This window comes from Sapajus apella, unplaced genomic scaffold, assembly GCF_009761245.1.
Source record: "Sapajus apella isolate SASKATOON/1434 unplaced genomic scaffold, GSC_monkey_1.0 scaffold115, whole genome shotgun sequence".
NCBI lineage: Eukaryota > Metazoa > Chordata > Mammalia > Primates > Cebidae > Sapajus > Sapajus apella.
In genome coordinates this window covers 3,850,006-3,873,690 of record NW_022437055.1, presented here as the reverse complement: position 1 = coordinate 3,873,690, position 23,685 = coordinate 3,850,006, and the positions used below count along the sequence as shown (strand labels likewise).

The following is a 23,685-nucleotide window of genomic DNA, read 5'->3' as shown; positions in this document are numbered from 1 at the left end:
GGCGTCGAGGGTTGTAGTGTAGAGGATGAGGGAAGAATGCTTGCCGGGGTCCTGGACAAATTAGCGTTTCACGAGTACTGTTCGATGAGAAGCAGGTTTGGGAAGACCAGGTGAGGCTCTAGGACGAGCTCGGAGACCCAAATCCCCCTACTGCCTGCAAGCGAAACAATGCGACTAACGTGGACGCCTTCCCGGCCCAGCCCCGGAGCTGCGCGGATAGGAACGTCCGCGGGTGCGGGATGGTGGCGGGGAGGCGGATATCGCCGCAGGAGGGCTCCGCGCGGCTTTTGCCCGCAGGCGGTGGGTCAGGTGGCCGCGCGCAAGAAGGCCTGCGGCTCAGACCTGGGCTTCGGGACAAGTCCCAGGCCGCCCGGTTCCCTGGGACCTGAGCCCGTCAGCCCGGAGTAGTTGGCGTTCCCTTTGCGGTTGGGGGGCGGTAGGCTGGCTCCCCGCCTCCGAGGAGGAGGGGAGGAAGGAGGAGCCGGGTGGGGCGTGTCGCGCGAAAGAGCGCCGGGCGCCCGGTGCGGCCCCCTAGGAAGTGGATTTGGCCGCTCCGGATCCAACCCCACTTCCAGGTTTTCTCCCGGCCCGGCCCAGCTTGCTCCCGCCTGTCTCCGGCCCCCCCCCCCGCCCGCCCCCCCCCCCCCCCCCCCCCGTGCCGCCCGCTTGGCCAAGTTTGCGAGCGTCGCCGCGCACGCCGGCCAGTCAATCAGCGGCAGAGCTGAGAAGGGCACAGCCGCGCGGCGGAGGGCAGAGGCAGCCGAGCCGAATCCAGCCGAACGAGCGGACCAGCGCAGGGCAGTCGGAGCAGCGCGCAGCGAGCGCCCGCCGCTGCCCACCCCCTCCGTGGTCCCCGTGGCGCCTGCTACGTTCCCCTCCTTCCCTGCGTCTCAACCTCGCCAGCCGGCCAGCTTGCCGGGTTCGCTTCCCTGCGGAACCCCTAGGTCACCGGCCCGCGCCTTTGCTCCCCTGGGCCGCGCGCCGCCTCCACGCCCTCCTTCTCCGGCCAGGCGCCTGGCACCGGGGACCGTTGCCTGACGCGAGGCCCAGCTTCACTTTTCGCCCCGCGTCTCCTCCGCCTGCTTGCCTCCTCCACAACTCCAACTCCTTCGCCCTCTAGCTCCACTCGCTAGTCCCTGACTCCTCCAGCCCTCGGCCCGCTGCCGTAGCGACGCTTCCCGTCCCGTCCCAAAGGTGGGAGTGCGTCCGCCCCGGCCCGCACCATGGCACGGTTCGGCTTGCCCGCGCTTCTCTGCACCCTGGCGGTGCTCAGCGCCGCGCTGCTGGCTGCCGAGCTCAAGTCGAAAAGTTGCTCGGAAGTGCGACGTCTTTACGTGTCCAAAGGCTTCAACAAGAACGATGCCCCCCTGCACGAGATCAACGGTAGGTGGGCACCCCCAGGAGGTGGGTGCAGAGACGGACACCTCGGGAAAGGGGACGCGACCCCCTTTCCCCGCCCCGCCGCCCCCTGCGCTGGACGCACGTACACTAGAGAGAGAAATGGGCAGTGGAGACAGCAGGAGCGAGCGAGCGAGCGAGCCGGCCAGCCAGCCAGCCCGGACGCAGGACGTTCCCCGCGGGCGCGGCGCTCCCCCCTCCCCCAGCACTGCCAGTGGAGGGGCGACGCCGGGTTGCCCGGTGCCACTGTCGCGCTCCACTGCCACCCTCCGTTTCCCCTTCCCTCGCACTGTTCGCGGTCCCGGGAAGCCCCTGAGGACTCTGGCCCTCAAAGTGCGTGTCACCGGCTCCCTCGTCTTTTCCGGGTTGAACTCCTTACAGGACGCCCAGCTTTGTTGTATGGATGATGAGAGGCCGAGGGGGGTGGGGGTCGCCAGTGGGGTGTGGTAGATGGAAACCTCCCGGATCTTGCCAGATTCTGGGGGTCACAAAACGTGGAACTTGATGTTCTTTTAAAACGCTTTCCCCGCCTCTCTTGCACCGCTGACACGGATTAGGAGTTTTAGTAGCTGCAACGGCTTTAGAAGTCGCCTTTAAAAAGCAAACGACTACTCTCACTCTCCACTCCTCCAAACCATGACTTTTGGGAACTCTCTTACTTTCCGGGAGGTATCGGACCAGAAGGGTATTTTCCCCCTCTTTCTTTTTTCTTACCTCATTTTAAGGGTTAATTGCTCTTTCAATTACAGACCTTTGAAAGGACTGATTACAGGAAACCTGAATCTCAGTTTGGAGATGGTTATGCAAATGGAGACGGCTTAGCCTGTGAAAAAGTTCACCGGATTTTGGCGCCAGTGGGGTGGGATGGGGGTGTATGGGGGTATTTGTGAAAGCCCCTCTTAGAGCGCTGGGGAGGCAGCGTTTGGCGGGTGTCCTGAGTCCCTCCCAGCAAGGACGCCGGCGGTGTTCGGCCGGGTCCCCTCCAAGTCGCACGCACTTCTTCGCAACGGCCAACTGTTGCGCGCAGCCCCGCCGTCCGCTCAGGTAGCCCGTTCGCCCTGGGGGTTCAGAAAGCACCACGAATCTAGCTGGCTGGTGGCCAGTGTAATTTAATGGAGGAGTGAGAGATTCGAGCCCGGAAGGCCGAGCCTCCACTCCGAACTTTTCATGGAAGTGAGTGGAGCGCGCCTTTGCCTTGAGGTGCTGGTCCCCGGGTGGGGCAGGCAGGGGGCCGGCAGCCAGCAAAGGAAATACTGTAATTTCAACCAGGCGCTTCCAAAGGCCTAGGAAGACTTGGGGGTCATTTTTTGGAAGAGCTATTAATAACCTTGGAGATTAAGTGCAGTCATCAATTTCATATAAATTACAAAGGTAATTGAGGGAAGTTGCTGGGCACTTTTGGAGTGTAACTGGCATCTGTATAGAAATAGAACCGAAGAAATAAATTGTTGGAGCAGCCCAGGTGCCCAGTGCACCTTGGCAGTTACCAAATAACGTGTTCGCTACTGATTAGACACTGTTTGCCCTTCAGCTGCCTGTCTTTTGGGGAGCTCAAGTATGTCCTCAAAGCGGCACGATTTTATTGGTCGTAGAGCCCTGAAAAGCCCTCTTTCTTTCCCTTCCTCCTGCCCCGCCAAAAAAAAAAGTGAAGTGAACCAGCAGCCACTGAAGCTTGGGGGCTCTGCAGGTCAAACCTGGGGCCTTTGTGCCCTACACAGTTTGGGCCTGGGCACAGCGGACATGATTGGCGTGAAGGTTACAGTTGTCATTCCCACATTTTGAAGGGGTAGATGCAGCTCTGCACTTAATGGGAATGTGACAAGGTTTCATCTTCTGCTCATGTGAACAATATGTGCCTTTGATATTGACTGCAGGCATTCAGGGAGTGGGTTGTGAAATTGCCCTCCCCAGTTTCTCCAACTTTGCTCTGTGCAGTCTTTCGCTGTGGCGGAGCATCTTCCCCAGCCAGCATCTCAGGAAAAAGGAAGCTTGAAGAGTACTCACAGACTCTGTCCTAGGTGTTCCCTTTGATTTCATCATCCCCAGAAAACACCTGAGAGATATTTTGCATATATGTCTATCTGGACATTCCCCCAGGCCAAAGATAGGGGAGTTATTAGTGACCAGCAGCAGGAAATGGAAGCTAATGTGCTCACACCCAAAACATTTTATTCTTTTTGTCTTGTCCTTCATCTCCCTCCCAGGGCTGCTGCTTTTATTTCCCCTTTTGAATGACCTACTGGACTGCATTCTCCTGAGGAACAAAGGAAGTGCCTTTTTAGCTGGAATCCTTGGAAGACCACCAAGGACTTTAGCTCATGCAGTGCAATTTCGCACCACTTTCAACAATAACAAAAATGCATGACTGAATGGCTCAAAAATGTGGAGTGTTAGAGGCATTCATTTGAGTCTAGGACACTGTCACAACACAGACAGACCCAAGTAAATACCTTTAGACGGCCAGTATAGAAATAGGCGTAATCTTTACCATCGCCCTGGCCTCTCAAGATGCATACATTAGCCTTGTCTTCTCTGGGCTACACTAAGATAATTTTGGTCATTTTTTAAGGGGGATAGTCAATATAGTGACTTGTATTCAGCCTAGGTCTGAAGGGATTAATTGCCCCGCGCTTACCCTGGGTTGGGGGATGTGCTTTTTTCAGTGTAAAACACCCAGGATCATTTTCCAGGTGAAGTATCACAAAGTCTGTGTGCCTAGCTCATTGAGCTCCATGCTTAGCCCAAGTTTAATGTTTTATTCCAGATGGCCTTGCACTTGCCTTCTAGAGGTTTGAACAGGCTTTAAGAATGCTCCATGTTCTGAAGGAGTCTCAGTCTTTATAGATCATAATTAGGATAATCTGATGTGCTCTCAAGGGTGTCAGGGAGTACATCATGCTGACAGGGGCTTCCAACTGAGGTTCTGCATTGCCTGTCTGCTTGACTGCTGTACTTTTCAAATAATGCTGAGTCCAGCCAGGCACACACAAAATTAGAATACAACACAGTGTGTAAGTACCGTATGAGTGATACAGATGATGAGAAGGGATTGCCCAAGCATTTCCAAGGGAGAAGGGATTTAGGACTCTAATACTATAGGATATTAACTAGTAATGCTGGTTCACTAGTAAAAATGAAAATGCTAGTGATAGTAAGTTTAAAAATTTTACCATTTTTGTTTTGCCTCCCCGCTCCATAAAGACGGAGAGTAAAGGGTATACAACAATGGGCATTTTATTAATCATCCATGCTGAAATTGTTTTTAACAGTGAAGTGGCCGGGCGCGGTGGCTCATAATTGTAATCTCAGCACTTTGGGAGGCCGAGGCAGGCAGATCACGAGGTCAAGAGATCGAGACCATCCTGGCCAACATGGTAAAACCCCGTCTCTGCTAAAAATACAAAAATTAGCTGGGCATGGCAGCACGAACCTGTAGTCCCAGCTACTCGGGAGGCTGAGGCAGGAGAATCGCTTGAACCCGGGAGGCAGAGGTTACAATGAGCTGAGATTGTGCCATTGCACTCCAGCCTGGTGACAGAGTGAAACTCTGTCTCAAAAAAAAGAGTGAGGCAATGGGTTAGAAATTTTCTTGAACTTGCAAAGGTCCCCTTCACAGTGACGTTGAATGATACTCAGAACTTTGTGCCTTAGTTGCAATTTTGGAGTTTTTATTTCTTGTTCCCTTTTGCGTTCATGAGCAATGCACTTATGATCATGTGCCCAAACCCACACTCTCATATGCATATACACAGAGGATTCCAGGACTCCTATAGGCTGTTAGGATTATATGGAAAAAGGTGTGCGTGTATGTGTGTTAGAGAGGTAGCAATACTTTCCTTTCTAATAGTGAGTTGATTATATATGACACACACAGTATGTGTCTTTAAGATTTATATTCCCCCTTCCGCACCTTAAATAATGTGTTGGATTTTGCAATGAATTTGTGATCTCCTATTTTGTTGGAATCATCAGTTTGGCTCTGTGTTTCACTTGGACAGGGTCTAATTGAGCCACAGGGCCTATCACTATAGAAATTGTCCCAAGTATTTTACGGGAGGTATCCTCTGGGCATGTTCAAAAAAGAATTTAGTAGAAGTTTTGGCTTATGCAGCTCAATCTCTGGTTAGAACATATAAAATGTCTGATTCGGCATAATTACTGTTTTCATTTTTTATTTGATTCACGTTGGGTTGCATGCAATTTCAGGATTAACTGGAGACTAGACTGAGGAATGAAAAAGGAAGTTTTTTGTTATCTGTACAAGGGAAACAACATTGTTGTTAATCTGAGGCAGTTGGAAGTGAGTCTCTCTGGCTCTCCAGTGACATTAACTGTTTTAACACTGAGGTTTTTTTCTCATTTATGTTTTAAAAAACGGATTTTGGCCTCGTGATAAGAGTTCGTAGCTATTGAATATTATCTCTGGGCCTGGCCCCATACCAAGGAACTTACATGATTGTCTCATTTAAAACCCACAACTGCCATATGACATCAGAATTATCACCTCCATTTGACAGACAAGAAAACAGATTCAAAGGGATGACGAAATATGTTCACAGTCTTATAGCTAGTGAATAACAGAGGTGGGATTTGAATCAAGGTCTTACCTATTCTAGAGTATAGTTCGTGCTATGTTGTACAGATAGTAAGACAAGAAAGTACCTTCTCTATTGCCATAGAGTTTGTTGAGATATAAACTATGGGAGGACCTTCAGCTAGTAAGGGACCATCATCAAAATAGCACAATTTTCACACCATAGTGGAGAGGGTCCAGTCACATCTTTGGTAGACAAAATGTCAAACCCAGATATAGACAATCTGGTATTAATAGTAGAAGGAATATAAATTGTATTTCCTGGACAATACAATTGAGGAGCCAATGAGGGTTTCTGAGGGAGGGGAATGTCGTCAGTCAAGCTGTTTTAGGAAGATAACTAGTGGCTCTTTGGGTTAAGGGTTGGCGAGACAAGAGATAAAGACAAGGAGGTCTGTCAGCAGACTCTTTTAAATAGTTCTTAACTGGTCTACCTGCCTCTTGTCTGTTCTCTCCCCTACCCCACTTCCCGTTCTATCTCGAACATTGCCAGCTTAATTTCCTTACATCACCACTTTGATTAGAGTCATTCCTGTGCTTTGAGCTTCAGTCGCTCCAAGCATCTCAAATGATACTTCTTTCCTTGAGTCACTTCTGAACTCTCCAGGGTTATGTGTCGGCTTCTTCCTGATTCCCTGTTGAAACAAGATCCGTGGTCTTTGTACATAACTGCCTTGTATTATAGGTAACTGTGTGTGCAGGCACATGCTTGTCTTCTCTCTTCAACTGGGAGCAACTTGAGGACAAATATGGCAACTCCTGGTGTTGTCTGTGCCTAGCAGTACCAAGTGTGGGTAGGTCAGTGCAATATTTGTTAAACAAGTGGGAGAATGACATAGACAATACTATTGTGTTCTATGTCAGGACACTAGTGCTATAATGAGATTATATTGCCTTGATGATAGATTGTCATTCCATGGTCCATTGATCTCCTAGGAATCTTTTAGATCTAAACACCTTTTTTTGTTTGTTTGTTTGTTTTTTTTTTGTTTTTTTTTTTTTTGACAGGATCTCACTTTGTCACCCAGACTGGAGTGCAGTGGCATGATCTCAGCTCACTGCAACCTTCACCTCCCAGGCTCAAGCAATTCTCCTGCCTCAGCCTCCAGAGTAGCTGGGATTATAGGTGCGTGCCACCATGCCTGGCTAATTTTTGTATTTTTAGTAGAGACGGGATTTCGCCATGTTGGCCAGGTTGATCTCGAACTCCTGACCTCAAATGATCCACCCACCTCGGCCTCAAAGTGCTGGGATTATAGGTATGAACCACCATGGCCAGCCTGGATCTAAATACTTTGAAGTGAAATAAATTTAAAGTAAATCTGCATGATACGTTGGTATAGCTTGCAGAACATTTTTATTATTTTGGGGGAGCGCTTGTCTTTACCACTTCGTTAATAACTGAATGCTTACAGGATTTTTTTTTTTTTTTTTAGACCGAGTTTCGCTCCTGTTGTGCAGGCTGGAGTGCAATGGTGCGACCTCGGCTCACCACAACCTCTGCCTCCGAGGTTCAAGCGATTCTCCATCCTCAGTCTCCCGAGTAGCTAGGATTACAGGCAAACGCCAACACACCCAGCTAATTTTTGTATTTTTAGTAGAGACAGGGTTTTGCCATGTTGGTTAGGCTGGAACTCCTGACCTTAGGTGATCCACCCACCTCGGCCTCCCAAAGTGCTGGGATTACAGGGGTGAGCCACTGCACCCAGCCAGAAATTTTTCAGAAAGATTCAGAATTATTTTTCTTAATGCCTTAAGATACACTTCTTTAAAGAATGAGCAGTCAAGACTGTTGTGATTAGGCAATTTAGAGCAAATTTACCACATTAGATTCAGAACATAGAGGTTATTCAGTGTACATCAGTTACCTTTTAAAACGTAAACAACCGAGGCCGGGTGCGGTGGCTCAAGCCTGTAATCCGAGCACTTTGGGAGGCCGAGGCGGGTGGATCACGAGGTCAAGAGATCGAGACCATCCTGGTCAACATGGTGAAACCCCGTCTCTACTAAAAATACAAAAAACATTAGCTGGGCATGGTGGCACGTGCCTGTAATCCCAGCTACTCAGGAGGTTGAGGCAGGAGAATTGCCTGAACCCAGGAGGCGGAGGTTGAGGTGAGCTGAGATCGTGCCATTGCACCCCACCCTGGGTAGAAAGAGTAAAACTCCGTCTCAAAAAAAAAAAAAAAAAAAAAAAAACATAAAAAACCTTAAGTTTATTGTCTTTACCAAGAAGAACACAAGCTTTGAAGGGTATCAGAATATTTTTTATAAATAAACAGACATACTAAAATACAAACAGGTAAAACCTAGCATTTTCAATTCTACTTGGATAAACATCTGTTGCTTACTATAGAGAACATGAAAGTGCAGAAAATTCATGGAGCAATTCCATCCTGGAGGTAATTTGAAATATTATGCTTAAGTTCTGATACATTTAATTCAGCAATCTGGTGGGAAAGAAAAATCAAAGAGCTCCATCAGCCAGGTATTCAACTTTTGAAAAAGAAACTCTAACAAATGTTAGAAATTAGGGGAAAAAATTGAATGGGAGGGTTAAAAAAAGTCAATAGCCTCCAGGAAGCCTGGAAACTATGTAAAAACATCTTATTGGAAGCCCAGATAAATGTGTGCCAGACATCAAAAAGACCAACTGCTTGGGGGAAGAAAAAAAGAACCTGGCATGACTAACTGGCAGAGTAAAGAGGCTGCTTCAGGGAGAAAGGCATCTTTCACAAAATAGAAAGAGTTTAAGCCAGAAGAGGGAAGTCCACTAAGTTTGACAAGGCCCAGGTACAAACTAGAAATTAAGTGGGCTGACGAAGAATTGAAATTGAACCTTGCAAGGGATTTTAAAGATGGCCTGTGTGATAATAATGGTGAAAAAGGTAGGTTGAGTCCAACCTATCTGAGGAGAAGCAGTATGGCTTCTTTAAGGGTAAACCTCATCTGATTGATCTCTTTCGGGTTCCTTGTGAGAAAAAAAAGCATGAGGGTACAGGGAAACATATACATCATTTAGGTTTTTAAAAATTATGCAATGGGATTCTAAGGCAAAGAATATTCAGAAAATATATCTACTTTGAGATAGGTGGGGATGTTGGAGAGAGAGGAAGAGTGAGGGAGGGAAGAGACTCCACTGTCGTAGTTGGAGTAGTTTACATGGAGAAGACATGACTTTTTGGAATGAGTAGTTCTGGCCTAACTGTGGCAAATTAGTTGTTTGAACCTTTGGTGAGATTCTTCCCTGTTTGAAAAGCGGGGTGAAATTGAACCACCTGGCACCTGGGGAGCTTTTAAAATATACTAATGCTTGGGTACCACCCAATAGCAATGAAATCATACTTTCTTCAGGAGGGAGTAGGCCATGGTATTTTTTTTAATTTTTGAGATGGAGTCTTGCTCTTGTCACCTAGGATGGAGTGCAGTGGCGTGATCTCAGCTCACTGCAGCCTCCACCTCCCAGGTTTAAGCAATCCTTCGATCTGCCTCAGTCGCCCGAGTAGCTGGGACTACAGGCGTACACCACCATGCCTGGCTAATTTTTGTATTTTTGGTAGAGACGAGGTTTCACCATGTTGGCCAGGCTGGTCTCGAACTCCTAGCCTCAAGTGATATCTCTACCTCAACCTCCCAAAGTGCTGGGATTATAGGCGTGAGCCACCATGCCCGGCCCATGGTATTTTTTTTTTTTTAATTTTTAATTTTTGTGTGTACAAGTAGGTGTGTATGTCATGGTATTTTTTAAAAAGCTCTCTAGTTGTACTAATGTGCAGCCACAGTTGAGAGGCACTGCCCTAGATGATTGCCAAGGTCCCTTCCATCTCTGAGATTCTGTTATTCTAAATTTTCCAATGAGAGTCATCAAAAAGTGTTGTCTGAGATAAAGGCTTTAGTTTAGACTCAATGCATGCTTGTTTTAATTTTGGCTAACTTGGATTTAAAAGAAAGGTGTGTCAGACATGGAGGAAAATATTTTCAATCAAGATATGAATGTGAACCACAACTGGTGATGCTTTGCTGCAGGTAGAGACATAAGACAAGGACAATGAGAATACTTTGGAAAGAATTAGAAAGGAATCCAGCCTTTCTGTCATTTATTGATTAAGTGTCAACATGCTAGATGATATTTCTTCCCTTTTTCTTTATTGGTGAAATTTAAAAAAATCTCTTTATCCCTTACTTTAATGTCCTCCTTGCCATGTGTTTATTCTCTTCAAGTATCTTATCAAGAAATAGAAGTACAGTAAATCCCTAGGCTTCTAGCTGGTGCAACCATCCAGAACACAGCTGGGAATGTAAAAGTAAGCAGAAAAGCCAAATGATGGAAACAGCTGTCATAAAGCCCATGCATTCTACGTGGAGAAAAGGCCTTCATAAGTTTATTATCAGTAATCATTGAATAGCTCCTGTATACAGAGCACTGTGCTAGGTGCTGGGGATTACAAGAGGTGTCAAGCAGGAATCAAGATTTTGAGGAGCTTGCATTCAAATTAGGTAGCTAGGGTTTATATATGAGATGAAGATAAAATACTTTGGTTATCTAGTTTCCCAGTCTGTGGCAGATTAGAAATGGTTGGGGGCTGATGGGAACTCACAGGAAGGGATCATGTTAGAGGCAGGTAAGACTTGACATCTGGAAAAAGTGAGAAAGGACAGTTTGAGGGTGACAAGAAGCGAACAGGAGACCCAGAGCTTGCTGATCTTGGCAGTTTGAGATCTTCTAGGATGGGCGAATGCTCAAAGGCACCTTTGTAACCATAACCATCGAGGGCACTAGTATATTTCATTAGAGTATTAAATAATGGTGTTTGGCTTATTCTAACTTAAAAGTTCGGAAAGTATATTTTAGAAAGAGTTTCATTGGAAATACTCAAAATATGAAAAGTGCCCTTCAAAAGGAGGAAATTTTAGTTAACTTACACATTTACCTATCTAGAACACCCAGTTTCCAACAGTGCTGGATCAACAAGGAGTCATTCTATGTGTCACTTTGTCTTTTTATTTAAAAAAAAAAAGTTAAAGATTGTATATTATTAATTCAGTGCCTTTTTCACTTCAGAGTTTGTAGTTCATGATTTTGTTCCTCTGCACCTCTTTTTTTTTTTTTTTTTTTTTTTTTGAGACAGGGTCTTACTCTTTTCCAGGCTGGAGTGCATTGGTGTGATCTCTGCTCACTGCAGTCTCTGCCACCCAGGTTCAAGAGATTATCCTGCCTCAGCCTCCTGAGTAGCTGGGATTGTAGGTGTGTACCAATACACACAAGGCTGATTTTTACCTTTTTACTAGAGATGGGCTTTCACCATATTGGCCAGGCTGGTCTTGAACTCCTGGCCTCAAGTGATCCATCTGCCTTGGCCTCCCAAAGTGCTAGGACAGGCGTGAGCCACCACACCTGGCCCCTCTGTACCTTGTTTTGAAAGCCCTCTAGAACATCCAAGTTCGACTTAGTTCCTAATACTGTACTACCTGCTGTGGCCGGTTTAGGAAACTGACATTTTGACCTGAAGTCAACAACAATTGGTTCCTAGTTAGGGGTGACAAATGTTTACATTTCCTTGTAAACATTTACCAAACTAGGTAAATGTATAATCATAAGAAACACTAGAAGTTAAGGATAGTCTCTAACTGTGTAGCTATTTGAACCTTAAAAAAGACGTGAAGCTTGGCTGGGCATGGTGGCTCTTGCCTTGGGAGAGAGCCACTTTGGGAGGTCTGGGCAGGTGGATCACTTGAACCCAAGAGTTCGAGACCAGCATGGCCAACATGGTGAAACCCCATCTCTACTAAAAATACAAAAATTAGCTGGATATGATGGTGTGCACCTGTAATCCCAGCTACTCGGGAGGCTGAGGCAGGAGAATTGCTTGAACCTGGGAGGCAGAGATTGCAGTGAGTGGAGATCACACCTCTGCGCTCCAGCCTGGGTGACAGAGTAAGACTCTGTCTAAAAACAAAACAAAAGAAAGCAAAAGAAGCTCTTTGTGCCCTATCTTGCCAGATCTGTGAGACTATGTATTCCCAGTTCCTATCACACTGCATGGCATGTGGTAGGTACTCAAGAACGTTAAGCATGACTTTTTACTTCTGTATTCATTCCAGGAATATATATTTCTATTCATATCTGCTATGGTCTTACTATATTCTTCCAAAATTCATATTTTGAAATCCTAATCCTTAAGGTGATGGCATTAGGAGGTGGAGCTCATGAATGTGATTAGTACCCTTATAAAAGAGGCTCCAGAGAGATCCCTTGTCACTTGTGTCACATGAAATTACTATGAGAAGATGGCCCTCTATGAGGAAGCACGCCCTTACCAGAACAGAATCTGCCAGCATCTTGATCTTGTACTTCCTGGCCTCCAGAACTGTGAGCAATAAATTTCTGTTGTTTAAAAGCCACCCAGTCTATGGTATTTTGTTTTTAGCAGCTCAAACAGGCTAAAAATTTTTAAATCTAATTATTTTGCCATGTGCGGTGACTCATGCCTGTAATCCCAGCACTTTGGGAGGCCGAGGCGGGTGGATCACCTGAGGTTGGGAGTTTGAGACAAGCCTGACCAACATGGAGAAACCCCGTCTCTACTAAAGTAGCTAGGCATGGTGGTGCATACCTGTAATCCCAGCTACTCGAGAGGCTGAGGCAGGAGAATCGCTTGGAACTTGGGAGGTGGAGGTTGTGGTGAGCCAAGGTTGCACCATTACACTCCAGCCTGGGTAACTAGAGCGAAACTCCGTCTCCAACAACAACAACAACAACAACAACAACAAAAACCTATTTTAAGCTATCTCATTTATTTTTAACTTTCACATACATTCAGTACTAGATGCCTAAGTAAGAAAAGGAAAAGGAAAATTCTTTTTTTTTTTTAACCCCTTAACCTAGAATGTGGTACTCTTTCTTGGCTTGCTTGGAAGTGGGCGATTAGTATTTCATGTGGTTTCTTTTAATCCGGGTAGAAGACAAACAGTTGCTACTTCTTACACTGTCTGTTTCAAACAGCAGGATCATGGCTGTACCTGCAGAGGTGCTTTTCCTTTTCTTTTCTTTATTTCCTTTTGAGACATAGTTTTGCTCTTGTTGCCCAGGCTGTAGTGCAATGGCACAATCTTGGCTCTGCCTCCTGGGTTCAAGTGATTCTCCTGCCTCAGCCTCCTGTGTAGCTGGGACTACAGGCACCTGCCACCATGCTCTGCTAATTTTGGTATTTTTGGTAGAGATGGGTTTCACCATGTTGGACAAGCTGGTCTCGAACCCCTGACTTCAGGTGATCTGCCTGCTTCGGCCTCCCAAAGTGCTGGGATCACAGGCATGAGCCACCGTGTCTGGCCTCAGAGATGCTTTTAGAAGAGGCTACCTTTGCTCCTTTTTGTTGCATCAGCCGTTCTACTAGGTGCTCACTTCTGTTGTCTTCTCCTGGAGGTTTGGGTCAGGCTTTGATCTCTGCTTCATCGCAACCATTCTTTTCATGCTAGTTCTTTCTTCACACAGCCACTTAGTCACTTTGGCTTTTGCAAGCCTCTTAAACCCTGTATTCTTTCTTGCCTGTTCACCTTTTGTCTACCAGAACAGGCTGGAAGTGGTTTCTTTTGGACTGTAGAGGTTTCCTTAGTTCACCAAACTCTTGACGTTGTCATCCCAGCAAGCATTACGCCACCAGAATATTTTTTTCCTTCAGTTATTGTTTCTATTTCACCACACATTTGTCTCCATTGAGTTTTCAGTCTGGTGTTTGGTCAGAGATGAAAACATAGCACTGTGTCCTTGCAAACTGCAGTGTAAAGCATGTGGTTAGCAGTTACTACTTGCAATGGTCCAGTCTGAGTGGGAGTATCATTTTTCTTGGCAGTGACTTCACAGAAAGTCCTGTTTCTTTGGTGCCAGGATAAGCAGTCATTACATTCCTTACAATTTCTAGTCAAATTATTATCTACTATTGTTTAAATTGCCTTAATTATAGAAGATTTCCCCATGCTAAGATTTTAAAAAGCAAAATAAGACAACTTTTCACCAGTGTACTTTATAAATGGTCCTTAAACATCACCCCCTCACCAGGATGTTGGAGGCTATGGTGAGGATTAGTTCTTTGTGTTTATGGTGAGATTTTTTTTTAAAGGGGAGTAGTGAAATGAGTTCACTTTAAACTGAATTTGTATTAAATGTCCCCAGCTGGCTGGATGGTTAATATTCTGCCTTCCTGTGTTTACCCCCAGTTTGGAACTAACTTTTCTTTCTGCCCTATCACATCTGATGGGCCTGGACACATTGTGGGAGGCTCTTCTGGTAGGAGGTCAATGGATCATTAAGCAGTGAGGCAATCTTAGAAGATGTTCTTGTATTCTTTAGGTTGGAGGGCAAATGATGAAATAACAGCCTTCCAAAATAAGGGACTGCATCCATTTTCTTGTAATCCGAATAAAGATTTAGGTGACTGGATGGGATATGTTTCAGCTTAGCTGATGTTTGATAATGTCTGCCTTTGGGCTCTGCTTTCAAGACGTATTTAGAACTTGTCTCACCATCTCAGTGACTGCTATCCTGGTCTCAGTCCTCATTACCTCTTGCCTGCATTATTGCAGTTGCCCATATCAGTTCTCCTGCTTTTGCTCTCTGGCTCTGGCTCTCCCCAGCCTGTGTTCTCAGCATAGCAGCCAGTGTGATGGTATTCTCTTAAACTTAAATAAGATCATATCACTCCTTTGCTCAAAATGCTCCAGTGGTTCCCCAGGCCAACCAGAGTGAAAATCAAGGCTTATGAGCCCATCTACCCTCTCCTGTGCCAGCCCCCACGGTCTTCTCTTCTCAGGCTTTATCTCAGGCCCCATCCCACTCTAGCCATGTTGGTCTCTGTTTTCCTTCAAGCACATCAGCCATGTTCAGGGGCCTTTGCACTTCTTATTCTAAGTGCCGTGAACACTCTGTTGCCAGATAGCAGCATGGTTCATTCCCTCACATGTTTCAGGGCTTTGATTACCTATCACCTTAACAGAGAAGCTTTTCCTGGTCTCTGCATAACATAGGATACAACCCCCCATGTCTCTGCGCGGGAGCGCGCACACACACACACACTCTCTCTCTCTCTCTCATATACTTTGCCCTTCTTCCTTTCTGCTTTTTTCTTCTTAGTTACCACCATCTGACCTGTGGGCAGGGGCTTTGCCTCTTTTATTCACTGCTCTATATTTTTTTATTTTTTATTTATTTTTATTTTTTATTTTATTTTATTTTATTTTTTGAGACGGAGTTTCGCTCTTGTTACCCAGGCTGGAGTGCAATGGCGCGATCTCTGCTCACCGCAACCTCCGCCTCCTGAGTTCAGGCAATTCTCCTGCCTCAGCCTCCTGAGTAGCTGGGATTACAGACATGTGCCACCATGCCCAGCTAATTTTTTTGTAGTTTTAGTAGAGACGGGGTTTCACCATGTTGACCAGGATGGTCTCGATCTCTTGACCTTGTGATCCACCCGCGTCGGCCTCCCAAAGTGCTGGGATTACAGGCTTGAGCCACCGCGCCCGGCCTATTCACTGCTCTATACCCAACGTCTACCACATTGGTTAACACTCAAAAATGTTTGTTGAATGAATACATGAATGAGTACTCCTTGCAAATAGGCTGCTCTTAGGAAAAAAAACCTTTCAGAGGGCATAGTTGACTCTTTCGGACTTGTGAATATGAGATTATACATATGAACTCCCATCTGTAGAAAGGGGTGCCTAGGCTAGAGATTCATTCATTCAGCAGATATTTAGCAAGTGCCTATTAATTGCAAGGCACTGGAGATAGAACAATGAACAAAAATGTTGTAAGCCAGGTCTCTCCCTCATGGAGCTCACAGTCTAAATGGTGAGACAGACATTGACTCAATAATTCTGCAAATTGGTAATTAGCTACAGCTGTGATAACTACTTCCAAGGAGAAGCCCTTGGCCTTGGGTGTGGGGTAAGGGAATGGCAATCAGGGCAAAGCATAGTTTTCTTGAACATTATGGGCCTACAAGGCCTCATTTTTCTAGGAGTAGTGCTTTTTGCATCATCACAAGCTCCCGCCCCCAGTGAAAGGCCAGGGTTTGTGTTTCTGGCAGTGGATCCTGAGACGAGTCCTAGAGCACTTGTTGCAGTGGTGTAGGGAAGATAGGCCTGAGTTTGGCTTACATGGAACACTTTCTCTTGTTGCATGCTGTGAACAAAAGTTCTCTGAAAAGGAGTTTGGAGGAAAATGACTTCATTCCAGTGAACAGTTTGTAAACTGGGGAGACACATCCTTCAGTGTAAAACAAAAGTGCATATTCTAGAGACCACATGGAAGATTCTGGTTTCCGGTTGTTTGTTTTTACTTTGGGACAGAATCTTGCTCTGTTTCCCAGGCTGTAGTGTAGTGGCACAATCTCGGCTCGCTGCAGCCTCCACCTCCTAGGTTCAAACAATTCTCCGACCTCAGCCTCCCAAGTAGTTGGGACTACAGGCACATACCACTATGCCCTGCTAATTTTTGTAGAGATGGGGTTTTGCCAAATTGGCCAGGCTGGTCTCAAACTCCTGGCCTCAAGCGATCTGCCCACCTTGGCCTCCCAAAGTGTTGGGATTATAGGCATGAGCCACCAACTGGATTCTGGTTTTAGAGCAAAAGTTCCCTCCCAAGTTCCTAAGCAAGTCTGATATGCAAATGAAAGACTGAAATCTGCTTAATTCCTATTGGTTGACTCAGATGAGCCCCGATAGATTGATACAGCTGAGCCCTGATTGGTCAATACAGGTGAGCACCGAAAGCTGGTGCAGGTGAGCTCTGATTGGTTGCTTCAGGGGAGTTCTGAAAGTCCCAAAATTAAACAGAGGTAAGTGTTTTCTGGAAACTCAGAGTGAGTGCGTCACCTTTAGTTAGCAAATGACCATTTGGTTCTCTTTTAAATTTAGGCCCAGTTAGCCACTTGGGGTCCAACTTGAAGGATTGGCTCTTTCTGATTCACATTTGTTTACAGTACTGTGGCCATCATTTTAAGGATTGGGTTTACAGGGTCACTGGCAAATGCCAAGTTAACACTTGTGTCACTTTGCACTATTGTTTTCTCTTCTCAAGGTGGTCTGCAGAGGAACCAGACTATGAGTGCTAAAGGCTTTAGGTTTTTATGAAAGGTCTGAGTCCACTGTCATTTTCATAGAGACCACAGAAATACTGTCATTCGATTGGTGAGTGGCTCAAGATGAAGCCCTCTGGCCCAGCAGTGCTAAAACTCTGGTTTAGAAAAATATGGATGGAATGCACCTGTCAATTGGTAACAAGATTCCTTCCCTGTCCAAATCTTTATCAATGGTGACTGAGTGTGCAGGTTGCCTCAAAGAGAGGAGGATCCTGGCTGTGCAGGGAGCAAGTGCAGAGCCTGGCCAGGGAGATTAGGACTATAAGCAAATGCAGCGTGAGTGATAAGTCTTAGCAGTTATCATAACAGGATAAGAAGGAGCCTTCCTTGCCCCATGCTGCTGCTCTGAGAACAGAGTCTTTCGTATCTCGACAAAGATTGTTTTTCAGAATTTTAGACAAACACTGTGAGAAGGTCCCTATTTCTTTTTTTTTTTTTTTTTTTTTTTTTTTTTTTTTTGAGACGGAGTTTCGCTCTTGTTACCCAGGCTGGAGTGCAATGGCACGATCTCGGCTCACCGCAACCTCCGCCTCCTGGGTTCAGGCAATTCTCCTGCCCCAGCCTCCTGAGTCGCTGGGATTACAGGCACGCGCCACCATGCCCAGCTAATTTTTTGTATTTTTAGTAGAGACGGGGTTTCACCATGTTGACCAGGATGGTCTCGATCTCTTGACCTCGTGATCCACCCGCCTCGGCCTCCCAAAGTGCTGGGATTACAGGCTTGAGCCACCGCGCCCGGCCTGAAGGTCCCTATTTCTTTTCTTTTTTCTCTTTTTTTCCCCGGAGATGGAGTCTCGCTCTGTCACCCAGGCTGGAGTGCAGTGTCACAATCTTGTTTCACTGCAACCTCCACCTCCCCGGTTCAAGCATTTCTCCTGCTCAGCCTCCCAAGTAACTGTGATTACAGGCGCATGCCACCGCACCTGGCTAATTTTGTATTTTTGGTAGAGACGGGGTTTCACCCTTTGGCCAGGCTGGTCTTGAACTCCTGACCTCAAGTGATCCACCTGCCTCGGCCTCCCAGAGTGCTGGGATTATAGGCATGAGCCATGGTGCCCAGTCGATAGGTCCCTATTTCTTAGTTTGTTCAGAAATTCAAAGTCCTAATTAGGAACCCTGAGGCTGGGGTATGTATAAAGACACTAGCTCGGATGTCTGACAATTTTACCTAGAGGTACATGAGTAGCTGTGACATCCCTGTGTTTCTGGGTTACAAGCAAGTGTTTTTAGCCATTTTCTAATGTGGGACCCTTCTTCTGAAGGGCAGACTACATAACCATGACAAAGGCTGAAGCCCCAAGCTCTCCATTTAATGCAGTGAAGTGACTGCACTGTTGTAAATTGGGAGCATAAGTTTGTAGGCAAGTGCCAAGTTGGCTTAAATATGAAGACTAAGGTGGACCCTACTTTAAATATGAATTTAAATATAAAGATTATGGTATATTCTCTATTTTAAATAGTATAAGCTTACTATTGTTGGTTTGTTTGTTTGAGACTGAGTCTTGCTCTGTTGCCCAGGCTGGAGTGCCGTGATGCAATCTTGGCTCACAGCAACTTCTGCCTCCCGAGTTCAAGTGATTCTCCTGCCTCAGCCTCCTGAATAGCTGGGATTACAGGCATCCACCACCACCACGCCTGGCTAATTTTTGTATTTTTAGTAGAGACAGAGTTTCACCATGTTGCCCAGACTAGTCTTGAACTCCTGAGCTCAGGTTATCTGCTGGACTCGGCCTCCTAAAGTGCTTCGATTACAGGTGTGAGCCACTGGCCCTGTCTCAGCTTACTATTATTATTAGGTTAAGTTTTCTGATTAAGAATAGAAGTGTTTCAGTTCTCTTCTAATGGTTCCAATGGTCCATATGCTAGGAGGCACTCAGGGTATGGGCTGAACTGCACAAGTTTATGGTAGGGCAAACTAATCCTTAACTATCTAAACTTAGCTTTAAGTTTATGGGTATGTAATTAATTGCCCCTGCTTTAGTTTTATTTTTACTTTGTTGTTGTTGTTGTTGTTGTTGAGACAGGGTCTCACTCTGTCACCCTGCCTAGAGTGCAGTGGTGTGATCATGGCTCACTGCAGCCTCAACCTCCCAGCCTTAGATGATTCTCCCATCTCACCCTCCCAAGCAGCTCCGATCACAGACACACACCACCATGCCTGGCTAATTTTTGTATTTTTTTCTAGTCGCCCAGGCCAGTCTCGAACTCCTGGGCTCAAGTGATCTGCCTGCCTTAGCTTCCCAAAGTGCTGGGACTAGAGGCGTGTGCTACCACACCTGGCAGATTTTTATTATTATTTTTTAATTTTTTTGTAGAGATGAGGTTTTTGCCGTATTGCCCAGGCTGGTCTTGAACTTCTGGGCTCAAGTGATCTGCCTGCCTCAGCCTCCCAAAGTGCTGGGATTACAGGTGTGAGCTGCTGCACCTGACCTCTGCCAGTAATCTTTTAGTGTTTCTCTCGGAGTCCTGAGATTTTCTTGGTTGCTTCCAAACTCAATAATTAAGTAATATACAATGAGATTCTGGGGATAAGCATACTTATCTCTTTTCTGGGTCTGTAATAAAAGGTTTGCTAAGCAAATACATGGTATAAATATATCAGGAAATGTTTAACACCTACATAAGGAAAGAGACTATTCCCAAATACCTCAGAAACAACCATTTTAATTGAAATCGTTGTGTTAATTGCAAAAATATCTGTTTATTAAAGTAGGTCTTTAAGTTGCTTTAGTTGTCAGTACTTCCTGGGGTCACTTTGTGTTTGAAAGCGGTAACTTTGTGTTTCTTTAAAAATACTGTATAATTCACACCATATTCCCTCCAATAAGTCAAATTTATAGAAGACATTACTGTAATCGGCCATATTAACACGAGAGACTAATGGCAGCTCAGCTGTTAGGACAGGATATTTGTTTTCCTTCTTGAAGTCCTAGCAGCTGTTGTATCCTCATAGTTTGCAGAAAGGAAAAACAACTAAAAACAATTAAGATGTGTTTTTAATATGAGGGGAATGCAAGCTGATCACTTAATAAAGGGAAATTATTGCATTTGGCACAGTTATTGATTTCAGAAATGTCTTTGAATCTGTGTTATATTCATAAGTGTTATGCCAATGCTTTGTGGCTTCCTAGGGTGACATTTAGGGAATATGGATTTAGATCCTACATTTTGCCAAATATAAATTGCCTCAAATATTAAGTAGTTTTCTGAACAGTAATTGGTTGTAAAGGAATTTCACCATTTTTAACAGATACTAGATGTGTGATCAGAGAATTGTGTCAAATCTTGAATTTTTATGTTATATATTTGGTAGTATATGCTGTTCTTGAAAGTATAACCTCAACTGCAGATGGTTTTCTAGGGACCATTAATTTGTACTTAAAGTATTTTAGTTGTGATAGTCATTTTTTTTAAATGAAAGAAAATTTTGATCATTAAGAATAACAGCATTTTACACTTAGTAAATATAAAGTATTAGCGATTTCTTCTAATACCATATAACTTAGATTTCTTAGTTGTGTTGAATTCTGTCCACTGAAGCAATTGACTTTGTGCCAGTGTTCCTTTTCAAACAATTTATTGTAACCTTGACATGTCCTTTCCCATCTCATATCTCTCTTCTTTTCCTAATATTTGTTTTCTTTTAATCAGTCAATATTGATAATTTTTTTCATTAAAAAATAAGGGGCTAACATGATTTCATCAGCCCTCATCAGCTTTAGTAATAGAAGTCTATTGGTCTCTCAAATGGGTGCAGTTTTAAAAAGAAGTGGTAACTGATTCTTGAACCATGTCTTTAATTTTTATAGAAGAATCCAGCAGGGCCTGAAACTTAAAAAAAAAAAAATTCACACCATTCTCTTCCAAGATTAAAAAAACATTGTTTTTTATTTTTGAGATGGAGTTTCACTCTTGTTGCCCAGGCTGGAGTGCGATGGCATGATCTCGGCTCACTGCAACCTCTGCCTCCTGAGTTCAAACAATTCCCCTGTCTCAGCCTCCCAAGTAGCTGGGATTACAGGCATGCACCACCATGCTCAGCTAATTTTGTATTTTTTAGTAGAGACAGGGTTTCACCATGTTGGTCAGGCTGGTCTGGAACTCCTGACCTCAGGTGATCCACTCGCCTTGGCCTCTCAAAATTCTGGGATTACAGGCATGAGCCACTGTGCCCAGCCAAACATTTTAAATTATAAACCCTGTCTGCTTAAAATTATTTAATCATATTCAATAGGATTCCTACAAACGTGGTGATAATTGTTATTATTTTAATAACAATAGGTAACAATTACTGAGCACTCACTATGGGCCTATTTTGAATGCATCGTGTAGATTAATCCATTTAATGTAAACAGAAAATAAGAAAGATGGAGGATTGTGTGGAGAATTTTAAATAGAGTAAAGAATTTTGAAAGGCTATTACAGTGAAAGAATTATGGGCTTCTGGGTAGCTGGGGTAAAACAGGAACACCAACTGGCTATGATGCATTTCTTTATCTGATAAAAAGAAACAAGAGCTCTTCAGGCAAGGTATTTTCTTGTTGTTGCTCAATCTAGAAAGAATTTATTATGGAGGCTGTTATGTAAATGACATTAAACAGCTTAATAATCAGTGTTGTCAACATAATTACACATGACCATTTCTTTTACTGATCTTCCAATAGAAGATCAACCAAAACAACAGGAGACAAAGTCAGGCTTTTATGTCCATAGTGTTGTCCTGGGTCTTTAGACTAAAGAATCAAACTCTTCCAGTCTTTAGTGGTAACTGCTTCTTTCTTGTGTATGAGTTCGTATCTCTTAGTCTCTGAGTCAGGGTTCTCCTGATAAGTAGCTACCAACACCATGATGACAATAATAAATACAGCCACCTCCAGGGGCCAGAAACCTGGGAAAAGTTGCACGCTGGGGAAGCAAGAACCTGTGCACTGAAGCCACTTTAGATCTTGGAAGTGAAATAATTGAGGTGAGCTAGACAACATCTTCTCTTCTTCAGCTCCTCTTTTCTTCTTGCCCTGACCAACTCTGCTCTCAGGACTTTGTACCTGGCACTGAGAATTGTCATACTGTCATTAGGCCTCCAGAGATTATGGTTTATTATAGGTTACATTTTTTCCAATTGAAGAGATGATAGAATAACAGTAGTGATTAGAGTAACATCTGTATGCTTTGCATATCATGATCCAATCCTTATTTATCTGCGTATATATACATATATGTATATATGTGTGTGTATACATGTACATATACATATATGTATATATATGTACATATACACATATATATATATTTTTTGAGGCAGAGTCTTACTCTGTCACCCAGGCTGGAGTGAAGTGGCATAATCTTGGCTCACTGCGACTTTCACCTCCTGGGTTCAAGGAATTCTCCTGCCTCAGCCTCCCATGTAGCTGGGATTAAGGGCGCCCACTACCATGCCTGGCTAATTTTTGTATTTTTAGTAGAGATGGGGTTTCACCATGTTGGCCAGGCTGGACTCCAGCTCCTGACCTCAAGTTATCTGCCACCTCGGCCTCCCAGTGTGTTGGGATTATAGGCGTGAGCCACCATGCTCTGCATGCGTATGTTTTTATATGGCTTAAATTGTAGTTTGTACTACTTGGTGTATCTGCTGTTTTTAATATAACAAGTTTAAAAATGCTTCTGTGGTTTTATACAGTTAAAAATGGCAAATGGCTGAATAATATTCCCTTAAGTTAATGTACTGTATTATATGTACCACAAATGGACATTTAGATTATTTTTGGTGTTTTGAATGTGTGTTTTTTTTGTGTTTGGTTTTATATTGGAACACAGCAATGATCATGTTCATTCCTGTGTGTTTGGCTTCTGTTGAATAACTTCCTTAAGTTCAATTTTATGATTCCTTCTCTCCTTCCTTCCTTCCTTCCTTTTTTCTTTCAGAAGGTTGAAAGGAAGGAAACTTTTCCCTTATGCCTAAAGCCTAGTCTAACACCAGCACATGCCAAATTCCTCTCTTTACAGGTATGTAGGGGAGGGAAGGAAATGTGAAGTTGAACTCAGGACATTAGTTAGTTGTGAGAGTTCAGGGTTTTTTGTTTTGTTTTGTTTTTGTTTTTGTTTTGTTTTTCTCTCTCAGCACTTTCCAGCTTCACCCTTTCTTATTTCTGGCCAGGAATCTGCATCTACTCTAATTTCTAAAAACCTAGTTCAGTAATATTCCCAGAAACAGCTCAACTGTTGGCTGGTGGGAGTGTGGGTTAAACCTGAACTACAAATTAGTTGCTTGAAGGGTAGTGCCTTTTCTTGTGGTTCTTCCATCCTTTTGATTGGAAGGTTTCCTACATGTCTGTGTGTCTCACTTTTAAAAATAAAACAAAGAAACCCCAAACAAAACCCTTCCTAAAACATTTGTCATCTGAACAGAACTTCCTAGAAAGCAGTGTCATTGTTTCTAAAAGGAGGTGCTCGTAATAACCCTCCATTCTCCCTCCTCTCCCACTTTTTTACAATGAAATGATTCTATGACTATTAGTTGTGAAATGGCTTAATTCAGTTTCTTATTCTTTATTGAAAATA

General features: G+C 44.4%; 1 protein-coding gene across 1 annotated transcript in view; it reads left to right on the top strand.

The window, feature by feature from the left end:
- The first annotated feature begins 563 nt into the window (after positions 1-563).
- GPC4 (glypican 4) overlaps positions 564-23,685 on the top strand; it is a 123,110-nt gene continuing 99,988 nt past the window's right edge. Inside the window, exon 1 of the mRNA XM_032260235.1 lies at positions 564-1,383. Within this exon, the coding sequence (XP_032116126.1) occupies positions 1,224-1,383 (160 nt within the window). The 5' untranslated portion in view covers positions 564-1,223. The remainder of the gene's footprint in view (positions 1,384-23,685) is intronic.